Source organism: Vigna unguiculata, chromosome 5 (assembly GCF_004118075.2).
Source record: "Vigna unguiculata cultivar IT97K-499-35 chromosome 5, ASM411807v1, whole genome shotgun sequence".
NCBI classification, from domain to species: Eukaryota; Viridiplantae; Streptophyta; class Magnoliopsida; order Fabales; family Fabaceae; genus Vigna; species Vigna unguiculata.
In genome coordinates, this window is record NC_040283.1 from 48,086,993 (window position 1) to 48,105,782 (window position 18,790).

The following is an 18,790-nucleotide window of genomic DNA, read 5'->3' on the forward strand; positions in this document are numbered from 1 at the left end:
GAAAAACATAAACGAAATTTATGAAAACAAAAATAAAAAATACAATAAACAAAAACACAATTTATGAAAGTAATGTCTTGATATCATACATCAAATTAAAGGCAATAAAATAAAAACTAATAATTCAAATTAAAATTCAATTTCATTCTTATTAAATGAAAACACATAAAATAAGTAAATGTTGCAGCTTTACAACACGTAAAATGAATCGTATCTGTTACTTTCCCTCATCAACTTAAACTAAAAAATTACCTCATGTGTGATGAAGTGTTGCAAAAAACTTATAATATTGACAGTGAATTTGCTCATCCAACAACATTATTTTTGACATCTCTCATATGTCAAATTTTACGTTCATCATTGTGTTGACTTGTCCATTCATTTTCTCAATTGGTAAAATCTCTTTATTTTATCAATATCACATATGACAATTTCTCAATCAACATATTTCATGCAGTCAATGCATCAACAATTTTGTTAATTTCATATTTAGTTTTTTAAATTAGTCATCTATTAGGTTTATTATATATTTTTTTTCTTTTAGTCTTTTACTTTTTAACATATCTTAGTGTGAGTTATTGATTTTTTAAAAAAAAAGTAATGATATATATCATTGATCCGCACCGAGTCACGAACCTAAAACATAAGAGTCATACTATAATTTTTCTTGATATAATATCGACATATATAGTTTTATGTAATTTCTTGTGAATGATGAAAGTCTCCTTTTTAGTCCAATTAAATGAACGAATTCAATCAAAACCTATATTTTGAGATTCATTATTTCACTTCCTTGCGGTTGGGTAAAAAAAAAATAGTGAATCTACCAAAATATAAAATCATAGAAAGTTAGAACTCCTTTATTCTCCTTCATAAATGTTAATTATATTTTATGAAGATATTATTATTTTAACATCTAATAAATTTGTACACATACTTTATATCTACTATTTTATCTTTCAATTTTTTTTTCAAAAATATGAAAATTAACTTTATTTAACGGCTAAAATATCTTTAAAAGTGAATTTCCAAAAAATAGTGTAAAAAAAGTCTTTCATATTTTATGATCCCGTGTTAAAAGCATTTTGTAACATTGAGCTTTTTGATCAGACCACACAACTTATCTTGCGGGTCCCACGAAGTCTCTCCCTTTCTGGTTCGTAGCAATAGCAACGCCATAAAAGCTGACCTTTGTGCTTGACACACCTAGCCTATTTCCCACCCACACACGCGCGCAGACGCAGAGTGGGTTAAGAAAAATCATGAACGCAAACACACACACAAATTCCCAGCACTCGCTCTCATCTTCTTAGTTTAGTTATAACTATTCTCTCCCATTCATTCCATCCATTTCTGCATTCTTTCAATGGCCGTTACAACCCTCTCTCTGCTTCCTCCCTCCACGTGTGCCTGCTTCTGCGGCACCGTCCATCTCCGCTCTCACAACAGCTTCATTTCCATTCATTCTCCTTCTTCTTCAACTTCCTTCTCCTCGGTTTCCAATCCCAACCTCGCTCCCACGCGCCGCCGCTTCCACACTGTCTTCGCCGCTTCCTCCGACTACTATTCCACTCTCGGAATCTCCAAATCCGCCACTGGAAAGGAAATCAAAGCTGCTTATCGAAAGCTAGCTCGTCAGGTATGTATCCAATTCCACTTCTCTATCAAAATCCGTTACGAATCCGAAGTTGATTATGAGCTTCCGGTAGCGAATTAGAAATTGCGAGGAATTCGAGTGGTTATTCAGTTATCCGATTCGAATCGTTGCGATTTCGTGGCTACTTGTTGGAATTTGAACTATGCAATGCACCTGATAGTGTATTCAGATATTCGTAATTAGCCTGATTTTGTGTTCGTCGTTTTCTCTTCAGTATCATCCTGACGTAAATAAGGAGCCCGGTGCGACTGAAAAGTTCAAAGAGATTAGTGCTGCGTATGAGGTTTGCATGGAAACTACACTTCTGATTATCGTGTTATGCTATGCTGCTCTTCTTTACTAGACCTGTATGCATGTTTAGTATCACTTTTGAAAGCAGTCCACTGATATTTTGCTATAGGAAATGAATGGATGTCTTGTTTAGGTCCTAACACGTGTGCCGTTTTTTTTATATTCTTTTAATTTTCTGTAAATTTTACATTGGAGGCACAACTGTTTTGGTCTATACTTAACTTTAATAGTTTGTTTTTTGAATGTAATCAGTAGGGAATTAGCCGCCTCTGGTTAGATCCGACGTTTTTTTCCTTTTAATTCTAAGGTTTTCACATCGGAATGATGTTTACTTTTCAAATATTTTCATCTATTTTCATGCATTGCGTGGTCGAATCTATTGACAGCCAATATATAGCATCTTTGGGCCATTAAAAAGAGGGACAAACCTAGATGCAATTCTCCATTTAAATTTGGAGTTTCACTTCGGTAACCTTTGCGTACCTTTAATGCAAATATTCATTATACAAATTAGTAAAGAAGTTTCCATTTCTAATTGAAAAACAGTGTCAAAAGTACATAAAGAATTGCGCCTACATTTTCTCTACGAAAAAGGGGCTATTATTCTAAAAACATTTGAATGTTTTTCAGAAGATGGCAGATCAAATCACAACATGTCACATTTCAAGCATAGATAGAAAAAAGTGATTACCACCAAGTTATAGGTGTATACTGTGTAGTTCAAGCCCATACTCTTATTTATTTACCTTTCAGTGTCTTAAAGGACTTAATATCAAAAGTTTTATGACAGCCTTTACTTGTTGCTCTTTCCTTGGAAATGTTTGAGACTTCTAGATTATTCTGGAACAATGGCATGAACCAGTCTTATACCCGTATACCACTGAGTGCACAGTTATTTTGAATTATATTGTGATATCAGTTTTTGAATTATGAATCATAACATTGTCAGGTGCTATCAGATGATAAAAAGAGGGCTTTATATGATCAATATGGCGAGGCAGGAGTTAAGAGTGCAGTTGGAGGAGGCTCAGCCTATACGGTATTTTTTTTTAGTATGAGTTTTGGGAGCACTATATATATGAAAAGATGAATCACCATAAAATAATTCGCTGGTCAGCGGAATTTGTAGTTAATATACTGATAGCTCCAATGCGCATAAGTTGTCTTATGTTTTGGGAAAAAAAACTGAAATGCATGGCAATTAAAGTTGCACCTTACTTTTGGTGCTTCTCTAAGGTAGATTTATATTTAACAATTTATTTCTTGCAGACAAATCCTTTTGATTTGTTTGAGACATTTTTTGGGCCAAGTATGGGTGGCTTTGGTGGCATGGATTCAACTGGATTTGGAACTCGTCGTCGTAGTACTGTTACTAAGGGTGAAGACATTCGGTGAGTTGTGGGCTGTTGGTTATTCCTCTTTTTTACCATTTTAGTCAGGTGAATGATTAATATATTTAGCTAGTTAAAGTAAATATTGGTACTGCATTGGTAGGAGCAAACTTCACTTTACAGAGTTGGTTTTGAGGTTGATTTAGGTTTAAATTCAACTATCTTAATATGGCGTCAAAGTCATTTAAAGTCTATACTAATTGAGATTTGGGCCTATAATGCCATCTGCTATCGAGCAAACCTCACTTTACCAAATTAGTTTTGTAAAATTGAATTAGGCTTAAATTTTACTATCTTAGTGACTTTGTATATATAGTTAATTCTACCTGGTGAGATTATCCTTAGTTTTTGCAACTTGTTAAGAGAAGTTTGGGCTCTTATTCTACATTGGTTTTTTAAATATTTAGTTTTTGTTGAGCTCAATGGACATGGCTTGATTATATATAGCTAATTCCACCAGGTTAGTCTAGACTTGGTAAAGGAAAATAAAAAATGACAACAGTGGCGAAGGTTTCCTTCATGTTCCTTTTTAATCTCCATCTACACTGTACCCATTTCATAGTGTTAAAAATAATTCAACCTTCTTTCCTCATTTGTGTCTGTGTGATTCCAAACCAACTTAATCCATTTTCTGTCATCTTTTTATCTGCAGGTTCCATAGCAATATTTCTAATACAATATATTCTCTTTTTTTCTTTTCTTGCTTTGTAATGGTCCTCCTTAAGGATTAAAGGTACAAAAGAAACAAATCCACAAAGAGGGAAAATATCTAATGCTTTGGTTGGGGTAAGAGTATTGATTAAGGAAATGATTCTCTGTGAGACAATCAGTTAACACTCAAAACACTTCTACACATGACGCGAACCAAGAACAGAATTTTCAATCTGCAACTTCGCAAGATAGAATGCATCCTTTCCCCTCACATTCTGTTATTTAACTTCCTAACCCCCAAACTAACTAACTAGTTGTTTTAACTGTCCTAACTTTTAAAACATATAATATTAATACAGGGAAAATTAAAAAAAAAATTCTCCAATTATTATTTGATGATTTGAAATTCTATTGTATATTTATATTATATCCTATCATATCAATTCTGCATTAAGAACATGTGACTTGATAGTTCTGCATACGGAAATATTACATCTTCCAAACTGTGATTTGGAATGATTTTTGATTCAAATGTCAACAGGTATGATTTTTCCTTGGAGTTTTCTGAGGCAATTTTTGGAACTGAGAAAGAATTCGATCTTTCTCATTTGGAAACTTGTGAAGCCTGCACTGGTACCGGAGCAAAAATAGGCTCCAAGATGAGAGTATGTTCAACTTGTGGTGGGAGGGGTCAGGTGATGAGGACTGAACAAACACCTTTTGGGTTGTTCTCACAGGTAATTTTAGTTCTTTCCTCATGGATCTGCATATATTTTTTTCCCTTTAATTTTGTATACTGTACTGTTGTGTCTTCCAAATAAGTTTCTCCATTGATGAATTGTAGACATCCCCATGCTTTACTTGTGGGAATTATTGATTTATGTTGCAATTGGTTATATTACTTCATCATCACTCATACGTTAACCTTCATTTTGTACACAGTTTTCTTACACAAGGTAAAAACCTTGTACTTTTCGTCTGCCTGAGAGTACTATTCTATCCTAATATCTTTCTCAATTTTAGGTTTCAGTATGTCCAAGCTGTGGAGGGGATGGAGAAGTCATATCTGAATATTGTCGTAAATGCAATGGGGAAGGACGAATACGGGTTAAGAAAAGTATCAAAGTTAAAGTTCCTCCTGGTGTAAGCGCAGGCAGTATTTTAAGAGTTTCTGGGGAGGGTGATGCTGGACCAAGAGGGTATGTTGTTTTTATATTAATGTCTGGCATTTGTATTGTGAAAGTCTTTGACCAACTACTGCATAATAATTATATTGAGAATTTGTGTGTTTTGCTTTAATTGTAAATGACATGGAATACACGATTCCATTGGTGAGTAAGTTTGTCTTGTTCTCTGACGAAGGAAGGATGGATCTTCAAAATAAAAGGAGCATTAGTATGTCCTGCTTAATCTGAAAAAACTTAAATAAGCAAAGGAAAGACATCCTCACAAGCTGTCTAGGGATGGACAAATGCCCCCATCAAAAGCTTGAGCACATATCTATAATAAATGACTCCTCTTAAGGGTGGGATATGAAGAATGCTGCCGTACAGCCTACTCCGTATGTAAATACTAATGGGAAATGTATGTAAATATAGCAACATATTTGTCATAAACTATCCTAATGCTTCTTTAAATGTTGATGGTTTACTTCTGTGTGAATTTATACTATTTTATTGTTCAAAACATGATCTGGAAATTGCTATATATCTTGTGATAGCAGGGGCCCTCCCGGAGATCTTTACGTCTATCTTGACGTGCAAGAGATACCTGGAATTCAAAGGGATGACATTAATCTCTCCTCAACAATATCAATCAGTTATCTAGATGCAATAGTGGGGGCTGTTGTGAAGGTAAGTTAATTTAGTTGGTACTCTTGCTTTGAGTACGACTTGGGTCACTTGACATAGGCTGGACACTTTTGGTCCTCTTAATTTCAGTGGAAACAACATTATTCCAGTAATTTTCATCGTTATACATGTTACCACATGTAAAACTTGACACCTGGCATAGTTTCCCTGATCTCTGGTATTCTATTCAGGCCCTTGACCTTAAAGTTTTTTTTTTTTTTTTTGCCATAATAATGTTATATATATCTGCTCTTATAATACTTACATTCATATCTTCCTTTGGATGGAAACTGTGGCATGACCTTAAAGTAATTTTGTTGCCTTGTGCGTCTCATAAAGAATCAGAACTGATATTACCAAATAATATTTTTGCAAATATGTTTGGCTAATAAGATTTTGCTTGACTGAATATACAGTCTTCCTTTTTTATTTTATATTTTATGATATTTATTGCTTTTTATCATTGAATATTAAGTTACAAGGTTTAACATATGCTAGATATTTTATTATTTTTCTCCTAGCTGTTTTTGTATTTTGATATATCGTTACTGGTGTGAGCTGTCAATAATTTGTGCACTCACCTTCGATGGATTGAATTTGGTACCTAAACAGGTAAAGACGGTTGAAGGCATTTCGGAACTACAAATACCTCCTGGTACCCAACCCGGAGATGTCCTCGTCCTTGCAAGAAAAGGAGTACCAAAATTAAATAAACCATCAATACGTGGTGACCATTTATTCACTGTTAAGGTTACGATACCAAAACGTATTAGGTAATGAGTCTTTATGTATTGTTCTTTTATACACATCTGATGAATCTATATCAGAGGTTTGATATCAATTGTTTCTGCACTGCATCTTTAGTACAAAGGAGCGTGAATTGCTTGAAGAACTTGCTTCTCTAGGTGACACAAGCAGACGTTTAAAATCCCGGCCTAAGACCCACTCTTCAAGTAGGTGGTTTTTTTTATTATTGACGTATCTGTTAGTTTTCCACCCTCCCTATTCTACAATCTATAGGAGCATTTAGTCATTTGACAGCTTTAATCTTTTATATAACCTGACATTCGGTCAGATCTTTGCAACACGTTTTCATGTTGCAATAGAGAAATCCTACAATGCAATGAGTACACACTATATTTGAGCTTGGACCATATTTTTACCTTCTGCATCAGGTGGTACGGAGACTCCTACACTTCAAAAGGATGAAAGTCCAACAGCAACAGCGGAAGAAAAAAGTGAGAAATCAGAAGAAGAAAATGATGTATGGAATAAATTGAAGGACTTTGCCGGGTAATAATTTTCTCATATTTTATTTTAATTTTTCCATAAATGTGTAGGGAGAGCCTTGCATTTTCACTAGCCGAAAACATTAATTCTGATTGTAATACCTAAATTATGCAGATAAACATTCCTCTTTTCGAAAAAAAATAATCAAATAAAGCATTTCAGTTTTAGTAGGGCGTAGTTGAAGAATCTCCTTAATATACCATGGGCTCTTGAAAGGACTTGTAGTTCTGTCATTTATAAGTTCACGAGCTCTTTAATTTATTTCCGTACTCCAGTGCTATTTGACCGTGTAAGAAATGATTCTTAGTACATGAGTTGATGCATCGGAATGGAGATTTTTGCTTCTATGTTTGATCGTTGATACTTTTTACTATTGTTTGAGTCCTCACATGTTTTGACGAGAAAATAAATGCTGAACTGGATGGCTTATCGGTGCAGATTGATAGATTGTTTTAGATGTGCCGCTTATTGTAATTCTATGGGATTCTAAATTTCCGAAAAAAAAATTGTTTGTACTGAAAGTTTCATCGGTCATTGATATTTGGTAATATTGTTTCATTCACGTGTTTGTTGAGGTGACTGCAATGTCCGAAACTTAATGTCAATGAATCCTGCAGATCTGTGGCAAATGGAGCTCTAAAGTGGCTGAAAGATAATCTCTAGACGCATGGGGTTATTGAGTGGAACAGAATCTTCAAGATGCGTTTGAAGTGCTTATGATTTTAGTAGTTACTGGAAGGAAAGGAACTAATGGAGACAACATTTTCTTCAAATGCCTTAACTGAATTTAGCTACGCGGCAAAATCAAACTAGTAGTGATGCTTATTCTTTTATTTGTTTTTTTTTGTAAATTTTGGAACAAGACGATTTATACAGAATAACTTGTTGAAGGATCGTCGAATTGTATTCTATGAGCAGGTTGCACTAAGAAAGCTAGTGTACACCTGAACGGAAGCCTAACCTCTATTCGAGTGAATTACCTAAAAAATAGTTTTTACTAAGTGAATCCTTGTGTTTAGTTCCACTCTTCGCATAGTTTTATATTTTCTATTAACACATTGAATAATAAGACATTAAATTAGTTTCTAGATTCATACTTCTAAAATGAGAAAAAAATATTTGATTATTGAAATTGACTATTAAATTATTTCAGTTATTAAGTATTCTAGGCATCAATTTGAACTCTGAATTGGGTAATTGTCAGTTAGCTTTTTAGAATGCACCATTTAATGAATTTAAGGGCCAAATTAACCGATGATCATCAAATTTAATATTAAGTGGATAATATTTGTCAAATTTATAGTCTAGATTAATTGACTTTATTTTCTATTTCAGCTTAAAAATTCAAAACCTAAATCTAATATTTTTATATCCTCTATATTACTCAATGCATTTTTGTAAATGAAATTTTAGACATCGTTATGAAAAAAATATAAAACTTCTAGTTAGTTTTTTGTCACCTTCTATTCTTTTTCACTATTATTTCAATATAAAAAGTTGAGTATGTAAATGCAAAGTTAGTTATACAAATAGTTTTTTTCTTTTATAATTTTTTGCAAAAGTATTTTTTAAATAATTCAAACATAAGTTGTCTCAAACTTTTCAATTTATTCACTTAAACATTTTTTTTCTATATGATTTATTTATAATAATTATGAAAAAAATGTACAAAAATACATGTTAAAACAGTATTTTTAATGACTGATTCAAACCCGCCATTAAGTCAGATAGGATAGTTTGTATTTTAAGTCTTATTATTAATATTATTAGAGTTAATTTTATACCGTCGTAGAAATTATGTGGACTCACATGCACTTACAAATAGAAATTATGTGAACTTGTATGCATTCAAGTTATGTCAACAAATATGTAGTATCCGGGAATTATGTTTTACGAATCCTGCTCAGTTCTTTGAAAACTAAGTACAACAGCACAAACATAAATGGTGAATTATTTGAGTGTGGAACCAGTCCCAATACCATCAATAAAGATGAAATGAAAAATAGTGTCCTTGTTTGAAGAGTAAAAGTATAAACGGAATACTGACTCAACTTGATATCGAAAATTAACTAGTTCATACTTGACTTCTTTCACTACATGTCTCATTTTGGGGGATGTTCTTTACACAGATAAATCATGTAGTTGCAGTACAATAAAGTGTATCAGTATCTCACCAATTTGATTATGATTCATGAATAAATAAAAAATAAAGTTGCTATTGGTCTGTAAGACTTTCCTTGAACAAAAGAAAAACAGCAACAAGCACAGGAGTTAAGATGATGATGAGAGCCAGCAGAAGGTTGGGAGTAGTTATCTCAGGGAAAAGAGCGCTCCCATACTTGATCGCACCACCACCCGCAAAAGAACCCGCCACCACTTTTCCCACGTACACTAAATCCTCCTATTTCACATCAAGCAACAAAACAAAAGATCGTTAATTTAGTTTCTTGTGATAATCACCAAAAACAAAAAGTTTTTTTTTTTTTTTTAATTTTACTTGAGAAGAAGAGGTGGAGTTCTGATCCTCCGTTTTGGGGTCCAAAGCGCGAGCGACAACGCAAGAAGAGAACCTAGTGAAGCCAATTTGCGTTGGGATTTGGAGGAACAAGGGCGTGTTTGGCTTTCTAACACCGTGGCTGTTACACAAAAGCCTCCAACTCCAACCTATCTCTGAAACTGCCATATCTGCTATCTTTTCCCTCACCACACAAACAGCTACTACTAACAATAACACGACACAGACATTTCTTTCTGCACCCTATGTTTTGCACCCCATAGTTTGTGAAATGACTTAGATAATCCTTATATAAATTTGTACTTTCATGTTAATTTTCAAACTTACAATTTCAGATATAAGCCTAAAACCCTAAATTTGCATTTGTAAATTTTAGGGTTAAATATGTTTTTAGTCTTTCAAGTTTCAGTAAAATTTGAAATTAGTCACTCTTCGAAATTTTTGATCAATTTAGTCGTTTATTTTTATAAATGTATCAATTTAGTCATTATCAATTTTTTTTAAATTTATTTAACCTTTAAATGCGTTTTACAATAATATTTGAATTAACATTAAAGAAAAAATGTGTCAAATTGAGTAAATAATTTCAATACTATCATGAAATGGGCTTGAAACATTATATAAACTTAACAAAATTTGACTAAAAAAATTAAATTCAGACATTTTGTAAAGATAAAGAACTAGACTAAATTGGTTAAAAGTTTCAAAAAGAAACTAATTCTAAATTTTATTAAAACTTGAGGGACAAAAACATATTTAACCCTCAATTTTATTTCAAAATTGTATTAGGGATTATACAACAAAAATATAGATTTGTATCATTGTATAATTTAAAATATGTTTTGAATTATCTTTTGTAATACGAATTGTATAATATAAAATGTGAATTTGCTTCTGTAATCAAAATATTTACGGATCAAACAATTCGTAGTATCGTTTTCTATTAATTTTTGCAGAGAGGTATAATTGAAATGTTAAAACCTATGGCGTGTAGAAAGAAAATACGGAGGTGCAGGAAGGAAGAAATTTCCCAATAGTGGAGAGAGAAACAAGAAATAGGCTACAAAACGAAGGCCCAATTAGTTGGTATAGTTTGTTTTCTTCCTATAATGCCCCGCTCGTTTTACCGGCGGTGGAAGAGAAAGTGTGCGAGAGAGACACAGAGCAATATCTGAATCTGAAATCGTAACCTTGGTGTTCCTGTTGCGTTGAAACCCTAATCTGGAAATTGAAGTGTTGAAGGGAAGAACAAGATGGTTCTGGCGGAGTTAGGGGGGAGCATTTCGCGTGCTCTCCAGCAGATGAGCAATGCGACGGTGATCGACGAGAAGGTGCTCAACGATTGCCTCAACGACATCACTCGCGCTCTTCTCCAATCCGATGTTCAATTCAAGCTTGTGCGCGACATGCAGACTAACATCAAGAACATTGTCAACCTCGACGATCTGGCTGCGGGGCACAACAAACGCAGGATCATTCAACAAGTATTTTTTTTTTCATCGGTTCTTTTAGTCGTATTGGTTGATTAATTGATTAAGTAATTGGTGATGTGTTTCTTATTACTGCTTCTGCTAGTAACACTTGCTGGATTGTGTTTCTATTGGTAGGCTGTGTTTAACGAACTCTGCAAGATACTGGACCCTGGGAAGCCCTCTTTCACTCCCAAAAAGGGAAAAACAAGTGTCGTCATGTTTGTTGGTTTGCAAGGTCTGTTGCCAAATTTGAACTCTGTCAGGCTTTTCAGCTTCAATTATTTGTTTTGTTCTAAACAAAGGAACAAGAATAAGAGTTTTTTAATTTCAAATGAATTCAGGTTCTGGGAAAACCACAACCTGTACAAAATACGCATATTATCATCAGAAGAAAGGCTGGAAGCCAGCTCTAGTATGTGCGGATACTTTCAGAGCTGGTGCATTTGATCAATTGAAGCAAAATGCAACCAAAGCTAAGATCCCTTTCTATGGAAGGTACTTGTTATTGGTTAGTATTTATGTAGCTCTGATATGGTACTGTTTGTCTGTTGATGAAGAATTTGATGGGGAGGATAGTCAAAATAACTTGTAGATTAACTGTTTTGTGGTTAGTTATGCAACACTCTCCCTGATAAAAAAAGAAAAAAGAAAAAGTCATGGTTATATAGATGTTAATGAGTGCAACTAAACTTTTATCTGTGTATGGCCTGTGTCTTAGCTTTATTGAAATCTTTATGTAAGTTCTGAAACTACGGGGAATAATCTTCCAAGGGACCTGACTGGTTCTCTCTGGCAATGCAATTTAAAGGCTTAGTTGTAGAAGATGTTCTTTTGGAAGAATTTTCCTTTATGCTAAATAATGGGTCCCAAGATCAGTGTTTACTTATGTTCTTTTAGTAAATGTTAATTGAGGACAGGGTTAGATCAATGATTATTGTTGAACAAAATTACCTTTAACAATTTTGAGTTTGAGGCATGTAATTGCTGACCTGATAAAATAAGAGGGGGGAAAATGGACAAAAAGAAATGAAGGACAAATTAAATTGCTGCCTCCTTAAAAATACGTGGATAATTATGTCATAACTTACCACCGTAGAGCAAACTTACCATCCCCTAGAGGATATTTGTGTAGTGTTGTCTTATGAGTTTACACTTTCCTGTATCTGTGTAGTGTTGTCTTATGAATTCACACTTTCCTGCTTTTAATCTTTATTTTTTGAAAGGGGTCATCCGTATTGAACCACTGTTTATTCATTTCAAGTCATTGAAGGTTATTGAGGATATGTTGTGCTTAATATTATCTGTTTACGGAACCTTCTATATTAGTTGCATTCGCGTTGTCTTTGATATCAATGTGTTAGTAATTATTTCAATGTTGTGCCTCCATTCTCTGCAGCTATATGGAATCTGATCCTGTAAAAATTGCAGTGGAAGGTGTGGAGAGATTCAAGGAAGAAAACTGTGATCTTATAATCGTTGATACCAGTGGGAGGCACAAGCAAGAAGCTGCTCTTTTTGAAGAAATGCGGCAAGTTTCAGAAGCAACGGTATTCTCTTTTTTCTGTGTTTGATATTTCAAAAATCCATTAAATGCTAATATATTTTCTATGTTGTTCAGAAACCAGATCTTGTTATATTTGTTATGGATAGCAGTATTGGTCAGGCTGCTTTTGATCAAGCCCAGGCGTTTAAACAGAGTGTTGCAGTTGGAGCTGTAATAGTTACCAAAATGGATGGCCATGCAAAAGGTGGTGGTGCTCTTAGTGCGTAAGTGTTATGAGGATAATTGTATAATATTTACTAGCAACTTTTGCCATTATGTACAAGTTAATTTAATAGCTAGTAATCTTATATGCAAATGAACTCTGTATAAATGAACAAATTTAAGCGTTATGAACACTTTATCTAAGTTAAAGCTTTACAAATACTTGCACTTACTAGCATTCGTAAGTGTAGGTGTATTGCATTGCATATTTTTCAGTTCAAATTTCAACTACCCAAGTGATATAAAATATACACAACAGAAATTAAAATATATATCATGTAAACGATTTGGAAAATTAATATTATAAATGGTTGTGTTTGTAGTGATAATGCGAATATGTATTGTCTGGTGTGGATACCTTACTCTTGTTGGTTTGGTTTTATTGTGCAGTGTTGCAGCAACAAAGAGTCCTGTCATATTCATTGGAACTGGAGAACATATGGATGAGTTTGAAGTTTTTGATGTTAAGCCATTTGTCAGTCGTTTATTAGGTGTGTATTTCTTTTTTTCCTTTTCTTCTCAGCTAATACATTATTATTCATCAAGAACATGCTGTGGGTTTCTGTAAATATTTAATCTCTAGTCTTGTCAAATTGTTTTTGAAATAGGAATGGGTGACTGGTCTGGGTTCATGGACAAAATTCAAGAAGTTGTGCCTATGGATCAACAACCCGAACTACTTCAAAAGCTGTCAGAAGGAAACTTCACCTTGAGAATTATGTATGAGCAGTTTCAGAACATACTTAAAATGGGTCCTATCAGCCAGGTATTACTCATTAATAATACATTTGATGAAAGAGACACTAACAAGTGTTCGTTTGATCGTTCCTGTATAATCAACTAATAATGGTTGCTATTTCATTTTATTTACATCTTGGTTGATTTAGGTGTTTTCTATGCTTCCCGGATTTAGTGCCGAATTAATGCCAAAAGGCCGTGAGAAAGAAAGCCAGGCAAAAATCAAGCGTTACATGACAATGATGGATTCAATGACAAACGAAGGCAAGCATTATGTTTTTATTGTCGTGATCAACTTTATGCATGCATGAATTAGGTTCTCATCGAAATTACATACCCTCCGTGCTAACCATTAATTGCTGATTCGTTTCAGAGTTGGATAGTTCAAACCCAAAACTCATGAATGAATCACGTATTATGCGGATAGCCCGAGGTGCAGGTCGCCAAATTAGGGAAGTGATGGAGATGATGGAAGAGTACAAACGTCTTGCAAAAATATGGAGCAAAATGAAAGGGCTTAAAATACCGAAGAAAGGTGAAATGAGTGCCCTATCCCGAAATATGAATGCCCAGCACATGAGCAAAGTCCTCCCTCCGCAAATGCTGAAACAAATTGGTGGCATGGGTGGATTACAAAACTTGATGAAGCAGATGGGATCTGCCAAAGACATGATGGGAATGGGAGGATTGTTTGGTGGTGGCGGTGATTAGTTGAGTTGACATTTTAGTCAGACATTTTAGTTCTTTTCAACTAGACTTAGTTGATCATCTTATGCAGTTCAATCAGCGATGTCTCATCTGCAACATTTGCAACTGTTATTGTAAAATTATATTTTTCCCTGTGTGTATATTATTTATTTAGTTTACAGAGCAATCATAGAAATTTTGCTAAATATTTTCGTAATCTATCAACATTAGAAAAGGAAGATATGTTGCTTTCTTTATATTGATCAAATTTTTATTTATAGATTATAATTGATTGATGGATGCGCTACCAATAGCCTCATTGACTACAAGTAGTACAGTATACAAGCTTGACACTTATTTTTTTGTTCACTAGATGTGATGAAAAGATACAGGTGAAAAAAATTATAAGCCACAACTAACGTGTAACTCAGTAATAGACACGGTGTAGGATTGGACATACTATTTTTCTAAGAACTTGATTAAGACAGTTTTTTGTAAATGGATTTCTTCCCTTTCCTCTTCAGAATTGACATTTGTATTTAGAGCACTTCGAATAACCGAATTGACTTGTTTCCTTAAACTGGCATTGTCTACAAACATATGTGCCAGCATCTTCCTCAATTCATCATAAGTTTTCACAATACTGTCGGTAGTTGTATCACGGGTCTCTTCCACAGCAACAACAGCATCATCTACATCTTGTGCTAAGAGCTGTGCCTGCTCTCCATATTTGCAAACATCATGTACCAAAAAGTGAGTATAGAGGGGGCAGAAGGCTATGTAGGGCAGGGAAAAATGAAGTAAACAAAGAATAAACCTAAAGATAATTGCTACGTAACCACAGCTTATATTACTATGGATGCTAACGACTCTCATGAAAACAGATGCCAATGGAGTGCAATGTCGAATGATGTTGCTACCATATAAGTTAGAGAAGGGGGAGGTAGAATAATTTTCAAGAGTGTGACAGATATATAGATTTTAAATGCAATTACCTAAAAAGACGATCACTTACAGAAGCATAATGCATAAACACATAGCATAAAAACCAGAACAGGAGTAAATAGCCTGCCCCGTATCAAAGGAAAAAATTGTTGCCCAAGGTGCTTATCATACCTCTGCAAGCAAGAGACCAATCCGATTATCTGATGTAGCCAATAAATCTAGAGCATCAGATGGCGAAGTGTCTATATTTAGCTTATCTTCCTCCTCAACAAGGAAATTTACACTGCACTCGCGAAGCCTCTTCTGCAGGATTGCACACTCATGCAGCAACTTTGTATTAGCATTATGTGAATTTTCCATTCTTTGCTTTTCTTTCTGGAGAATTCTCTGAATAAGAGTAAAAGCAATACCATGAAAACAATTGGATCCCAACATTTTAAAAATGCTTTTTCATTAAATTCAGAAAGGACTATACCTCCAAATCTAACTTGTCCTTGATCAATTCACCGAGCTGCTGCTTCAGATCTAACTCACCACTTCTAAGGGATTTTACCTCCTTGATTAGAACCTTCATATCTGTCTTTGATTCATCATGATGTTTCTGCAAGTTTTTAAGTTGTTCTCTAACTACATCTAGTTCTTGCTGCAACATTTGCTTCTCCTGAATGGCAGATGCTTTTGTAGATTCTGCTAGCAGCCTTTCATCCTAAAACAATAAACTTTTCACTAAAAGCTCACCACAAAATGCAATGACGAGAGATGCTGACTAAAGTAAACTATCACAATATACCTCTTCTAACTTCAATTTCAATTCTGTTTCCATGCATTTCCTCCGAAGTTCCTCTATATCCCACTGCATTTGTGTAAACCTTTCCTTTTCAGCTAAAACAGCCTGCTGCATGTTTTCTTGGCAGTTCAGTCTAGTTGTTTCAAGTTCAACTTCCAAATCTTTGACCTACAAGTCAAATGATTGTCATTTTTCCATCACTGAGAGTGAACTTGTTCCAAAATAATTACCAGTCACATTTATTAAAAAAAATACAATAAACAGAAATTTATCAGAACACTCTCAGCTGGGGAAAGATATAAGCTAATTAATTTTATTAAACACAAATACACGTTCCTTTAACACAATTAGCCCACAAAAATACTTTCAAAAAAAATAATTTAATGCTTAATTTTCGGAACTACAAAAATTCATTTATCCAATGCAGAGAAAATATAATATGATGCATTTAATTTTAATTCTAACATTATTCCCAATTTCATTATCCAATGTTAGATCTAGGGAGAAAAATGATTGAGAACTTTTAAGAAACTTGACAACATTATTAATTGATTTATTTTTAAATTCAACAGATACTTCTATATTTTTTTATAGAAAGGTAAATTTGACAGACACTGAACCAAAGATAATGGAAATCATGAACTTCTGATTGAAAAACAGCTAACATACATTTTGAACTTCCTAAAATCCTGTGGACGATACTTAGGATAGCTCATTCTGCATACTCCAAAACCATAGGCACATCAGTAAATCTATGCATCGCATTGATTGAAGCATTTAATTAAAGAGAAGGGAACTAACATTATTCTGCGAAAGAAAAACACCATACAAGTGGAAAAAGATTTGTCCTGAACACGTTCGATGAAATAATAAAAGCATGTCACAAACAAAAATCTCCATTTCAAAATTCAGTAACAAAAGAAAATTCTCAAGCATATGCTGCATACCTTTGTCACAAGATATTGTCTTGCAGCCATTTCTTGATTCAATCTTGCTATAAGATCTTCGACATCTGCTTTTGCAGTGACCAGTCTCTGTTTCTGGGTATTAAGAATTTTGTTTAACTTGTGCCGGTCATCCATCGGAAAAGTCAACAATAAGTCCAAGTTTCTGGACGCTTCATCATGGCTCTCGATGAGGCCGTGTGCAACATCCTGAACAAAAGTGGTTGAAGTTGTTTCAGTATTCTTTAAAGAATTTAAGTCATTTCCAATGCTTTCCAAAGAGAGTTTCTTAATATGAACATTCAAGTTGCGTGTAAACTCAGTTCCATCCAGGTTGAGAGCCATAGCATCTTTGTCTCTACTATTATCCTTATTAACAAAGTCTTTGCCAGATGTGGCATGATCAACAGCTGTTTCACTTTGATTAATTAACCCATGCTCTGATGTTGAATTATCCATGATTTGATCAGAATGCTTATCCCTTCCATGCTGTGGTGCTCCCAGCTCAGAAAGTTTATCATTGTCAGAAACAGATGCAGCATATGAACCAGGAGAGTTATTATCCTGAAACACTTGTGCAGGTGTAGTTCTATTAGCAGAGGTTTCATCCAGATGCTCGTTAACTTCATGGAAGGCTGCAATATATCAGCAGCAAAAGGGTGTGAAATGGTTGTGGAACATCATGATGGACCGTTTATTATAATCTTTCAAGAAATTAACAGATGCTTACAAATCTGAACATAAAATAACAAAACGTTACTATGTTTAGGTTTATGAAAAAAATAAATAAATAAAACAAAACACACATGATCTAGCAGCAGCTTCTAGCTCAAGGAATATTGCCACCGGGGCACTTCTTGATACATTAATGTCGGATAGCAACTTCTCGATCCAATTTGCTAGTGAGCTCCGTCGCTGGAATTCAGAAATTTATGAGTATAAAACTACATACAATTACAATGATAATAAACTAAGCTATGTACCTACCTCTTCCAAAAGAGCGTGGCTTTTAATTCTGAGCATCTTTTTGGGTGGAAGTGGAGGCAGATTTTTCATAGCAAATTCTTTTTTCAGCTGCAAAAAAAAAAAATTCAAATATTCAAATTCTTCTAGAAACAGCAGAAAAAGAGAGTGAAGCGTTGAAAACACACGTACTTCAGAATATAGGCCAGCGAAGTCGCTAAATCTGCGTAATATTAATCGAGTGGTGGTGGTTGCTTCAGGGGATTGTATACCAACTTGAACCCTAAAAAACTGCATACAAAAAAAACCAAAGAAAGTTAATAAAAATTATAAAATAAAATAAAAAAAGTTAGAGAGAAAGTGCTCATAGGAACAATATAGATACTAACAACGACGGGATCAGAAGGTGGCGGTTGGGGAACGGTAACCCACGAAGGAAGCGTGACGCAGAAACTCCAACCGGTGGGAGGATGACGCGGCCAAACGGTGTTCCGACCCGCCCATTCCCGCGGCGGAGGGCTCCAATCCATACCCAAGGGGAGTGGGGAGGTTCCGTCGTGGTGACAGGCCACAACGGCATTGTTGAGACTGCGCGGAACGTCGTCGTTTCGAAAGAGATCATCGTCGTAGGAGTAGGGATTGTGATCGTAACTGAAATTTGGGTCAAAAATAGGTACGTCGGGACCCAACCAATGCATCCTTTGCTTTGTTGTTCTTGCTGCAACTTCCAACTCGATACTTTCAACCTCGCTTCACCTAACCATGGGAGCTTCAAAGTTTTATTACAAATATATATTTGGAAAAATGTTGTTTTACAACTTTTGACAATTTGTATAAAAATAAA

The 18,790-nt window shown here is 34.5% G+C and overlaps 4 protein-coding genes across 4 annotated transcripts; 2 read left to right on the top strand and 2 right to left on the bottom strand.

The window, feature by feature from the left end:
• The first annotated feature begins 1,158 nt into the window (after window positions 1-1,158).
• LOC114185178 (chaperone protein DnaJ) lies at window positions 1,159-8,136 on the top strand. Its single transcript, XM_028072745.1, has 11 exons — window positions 1,159-1,639; window positions 1,872-1,940; window positions 2,898-2,987; window positions 3,218-3,339; window positions 4,532-4,727; window positions 5,014-5,189; window positions 5,714-5,843; window positions 6,453-6,613; window positions 6,705-6,793; window positions 7,016-7,133; window positions 7,748-8,136. Exons 1-11 carry the CDS (start codon window positions 1,367-1,369, stop codon window positions 7,791-7,793), a joined length of 1,470 nt encoding a protein of 489 aa, XP_027928546.1. The 5' UTR covers window positions 1,159-1,366; the 3' UTR covers window positions 7,794-8,136.
• Window positions 8,137-9,121: 985 nt separating this feature from the next.
• On the bottom strand, window positions 9,122-9,893 carry LOC114185179. Its single transcript, XM_028072746.1, has 2 exons — window positions 9,628-9,893; window positions 9,122-9,531 (listed from the first exon to the last, which is right to left on the bottom strand). Exons 1-2 carry the CDS (start codon window positions 9,811-9,813, stop codon window positions 9,346-9,348), a joined length of 372 nt encoding a protein of 123 aa, XP_027928547.1. The 5' UTR covers window positions 9,814-9,893; the 3' UTR covers window positions 9,122-9,345.
• An 858-nt stretch (window positions 9,894-10,751) lies between these two features.
• On the top strand, window positions 10,752-14,513 carry LOC114185177 (signal recognition particle 54 kDa protein 2-like). The gene is made up of 9 exons (XM_028072744.1): window positions 10,752-11,129; window positions 11,253-11,352; window positions 11,459-11,612; window positions 12,514-12,664; window positions 12,736-12,884; window positions 13,273-13,373; window positions 13,491-13,648; window positions 13,770-13,884; window positions 13,994-14,513. Exons 1-9 carry the CDS (start codon window positions 10,899-10,901, stop codon window positions 14,329-14,331), a joined length of 1,497 nt encoding a protein of 498 aa, XP_027928545.1. The 5' UTR covers window positions 10,752-10,898; the 3' UTR covers window positions 14,332-14,513.
• Window positions 14,514-14,552: 39 nt separating this feature from the next.
• LOC114185175 (PX domain-containing protein EREX) lies at window positions 14,553-18,721 on the bottom strand. The gene is made up of 9 exons (XM_028072743.1): window positions 18,336-18,721; window positions 18,139-18,237; window positions 17,971-18,057; window positions 17,790-17,898; window positions 16,987-17,618; window positions 16,043-16,207; window positions 15,728-15,958; window positions 15,424-15,639; window positions 14,553-15,024 (listed from the first exon to the last, which is right to left on the bottom strand). Exons 1-9 carry the CDS (start codon window positions 18,642-18,644, stop codon window positions 14,767-14,769), a joined length of 2,106 nt encoding a protein of 701 aa, XP_027928544.1. The 5' UTR covers window positions 18,645-18,721; the 3' UTR covers window positions 14,553-14,766.
• Between the last annotated feature and the right edge of the window lie 69 nt (window positions 18,722-18,790).

Excerpts from the sequence above, each read along its gene's own strand:
- LOC114185178 (XM_028072745.1), top strand. The coding sequence starts at position 1,367 with ATGGCCGTTACAACCCTCTCTCTGCTTCCTCCCTCCACGTGTGCCTGC. Across the intron at positions 5,190-5,713 it reads GGTGATGCTGGACCAAGAGG|GGGCCCTCCCGGAGATCTTT; the intron begins GTATGTTGTTTT and ends TTGTGATAGCAG. Across the intron at positions 7,134-7,747 it reads AAATTGAAGGACTTTGCCGG|ATCTGTGGCAAATGGAGCTC; the intron begins GTAATAATTTTC and ends TGAATCCTGCAG.
- LOC114185179 (XM_028072746.1), bottom strand. The coding sequence starts at position 9,813 with ATGGCAGTTTCAGAGATAGGTTGGAGTTGGAGGCTTTTGTGTAACAGC. Across the intron at positions 9,532-9,627 it reads ACTCCACCTCTTCTTCTCAA|GAGGATTTAGTGTACGTGGG; the intron begins GTAAAATTAAAA and ends GATGTGAAATAG.
- LOC114185177 (XM_028072744.1), top strand. The coding sequence starts at position 10,899 with ATGGTTCTGGCGGAGTTAGGGGGGAGCATTTCGCGTGCTCTCCAGCAG. Across the intron at positions 11,130-11,252 it reads AACGCAGGATCATTCAACAA|GCTGTGTTTAACGAACTCTG; the intron begins GTATTTTTTTTT and ends TTCTATTGGTAG. Across the intron at positions 12,665-12,735 it reads GGCAAGTTTCAGAAGCAACG|AAACCAGATCTTGTTATATT; the intron begins GTATTCTCTTTT and ends TATGTTGTTCAG.
- LOC114185175 (XM_028072743.1), bottom strand. The coding sequence starts at position 18,644 with ATGCATTGGTTGGGTCCCGACGTACCTATTTTTGACCCAAATTTCAGT. Across the intron at positions 15,959-16,042 it reads TGAAATTGAAGTTAGAAGAG|GATGAAAGGCTGCTAGCAGA; the intron begins GTATATTGTGAT and ends TTATTGTTTTAG. Across the intron at positions 15,025-15,423 it reads TTGGTCTCTTGCTTGCAGAG|GCACAGCTCTTAGCACAAGA; the intron begins GTATGATAAGCA and ends TATGGAGAGCAG.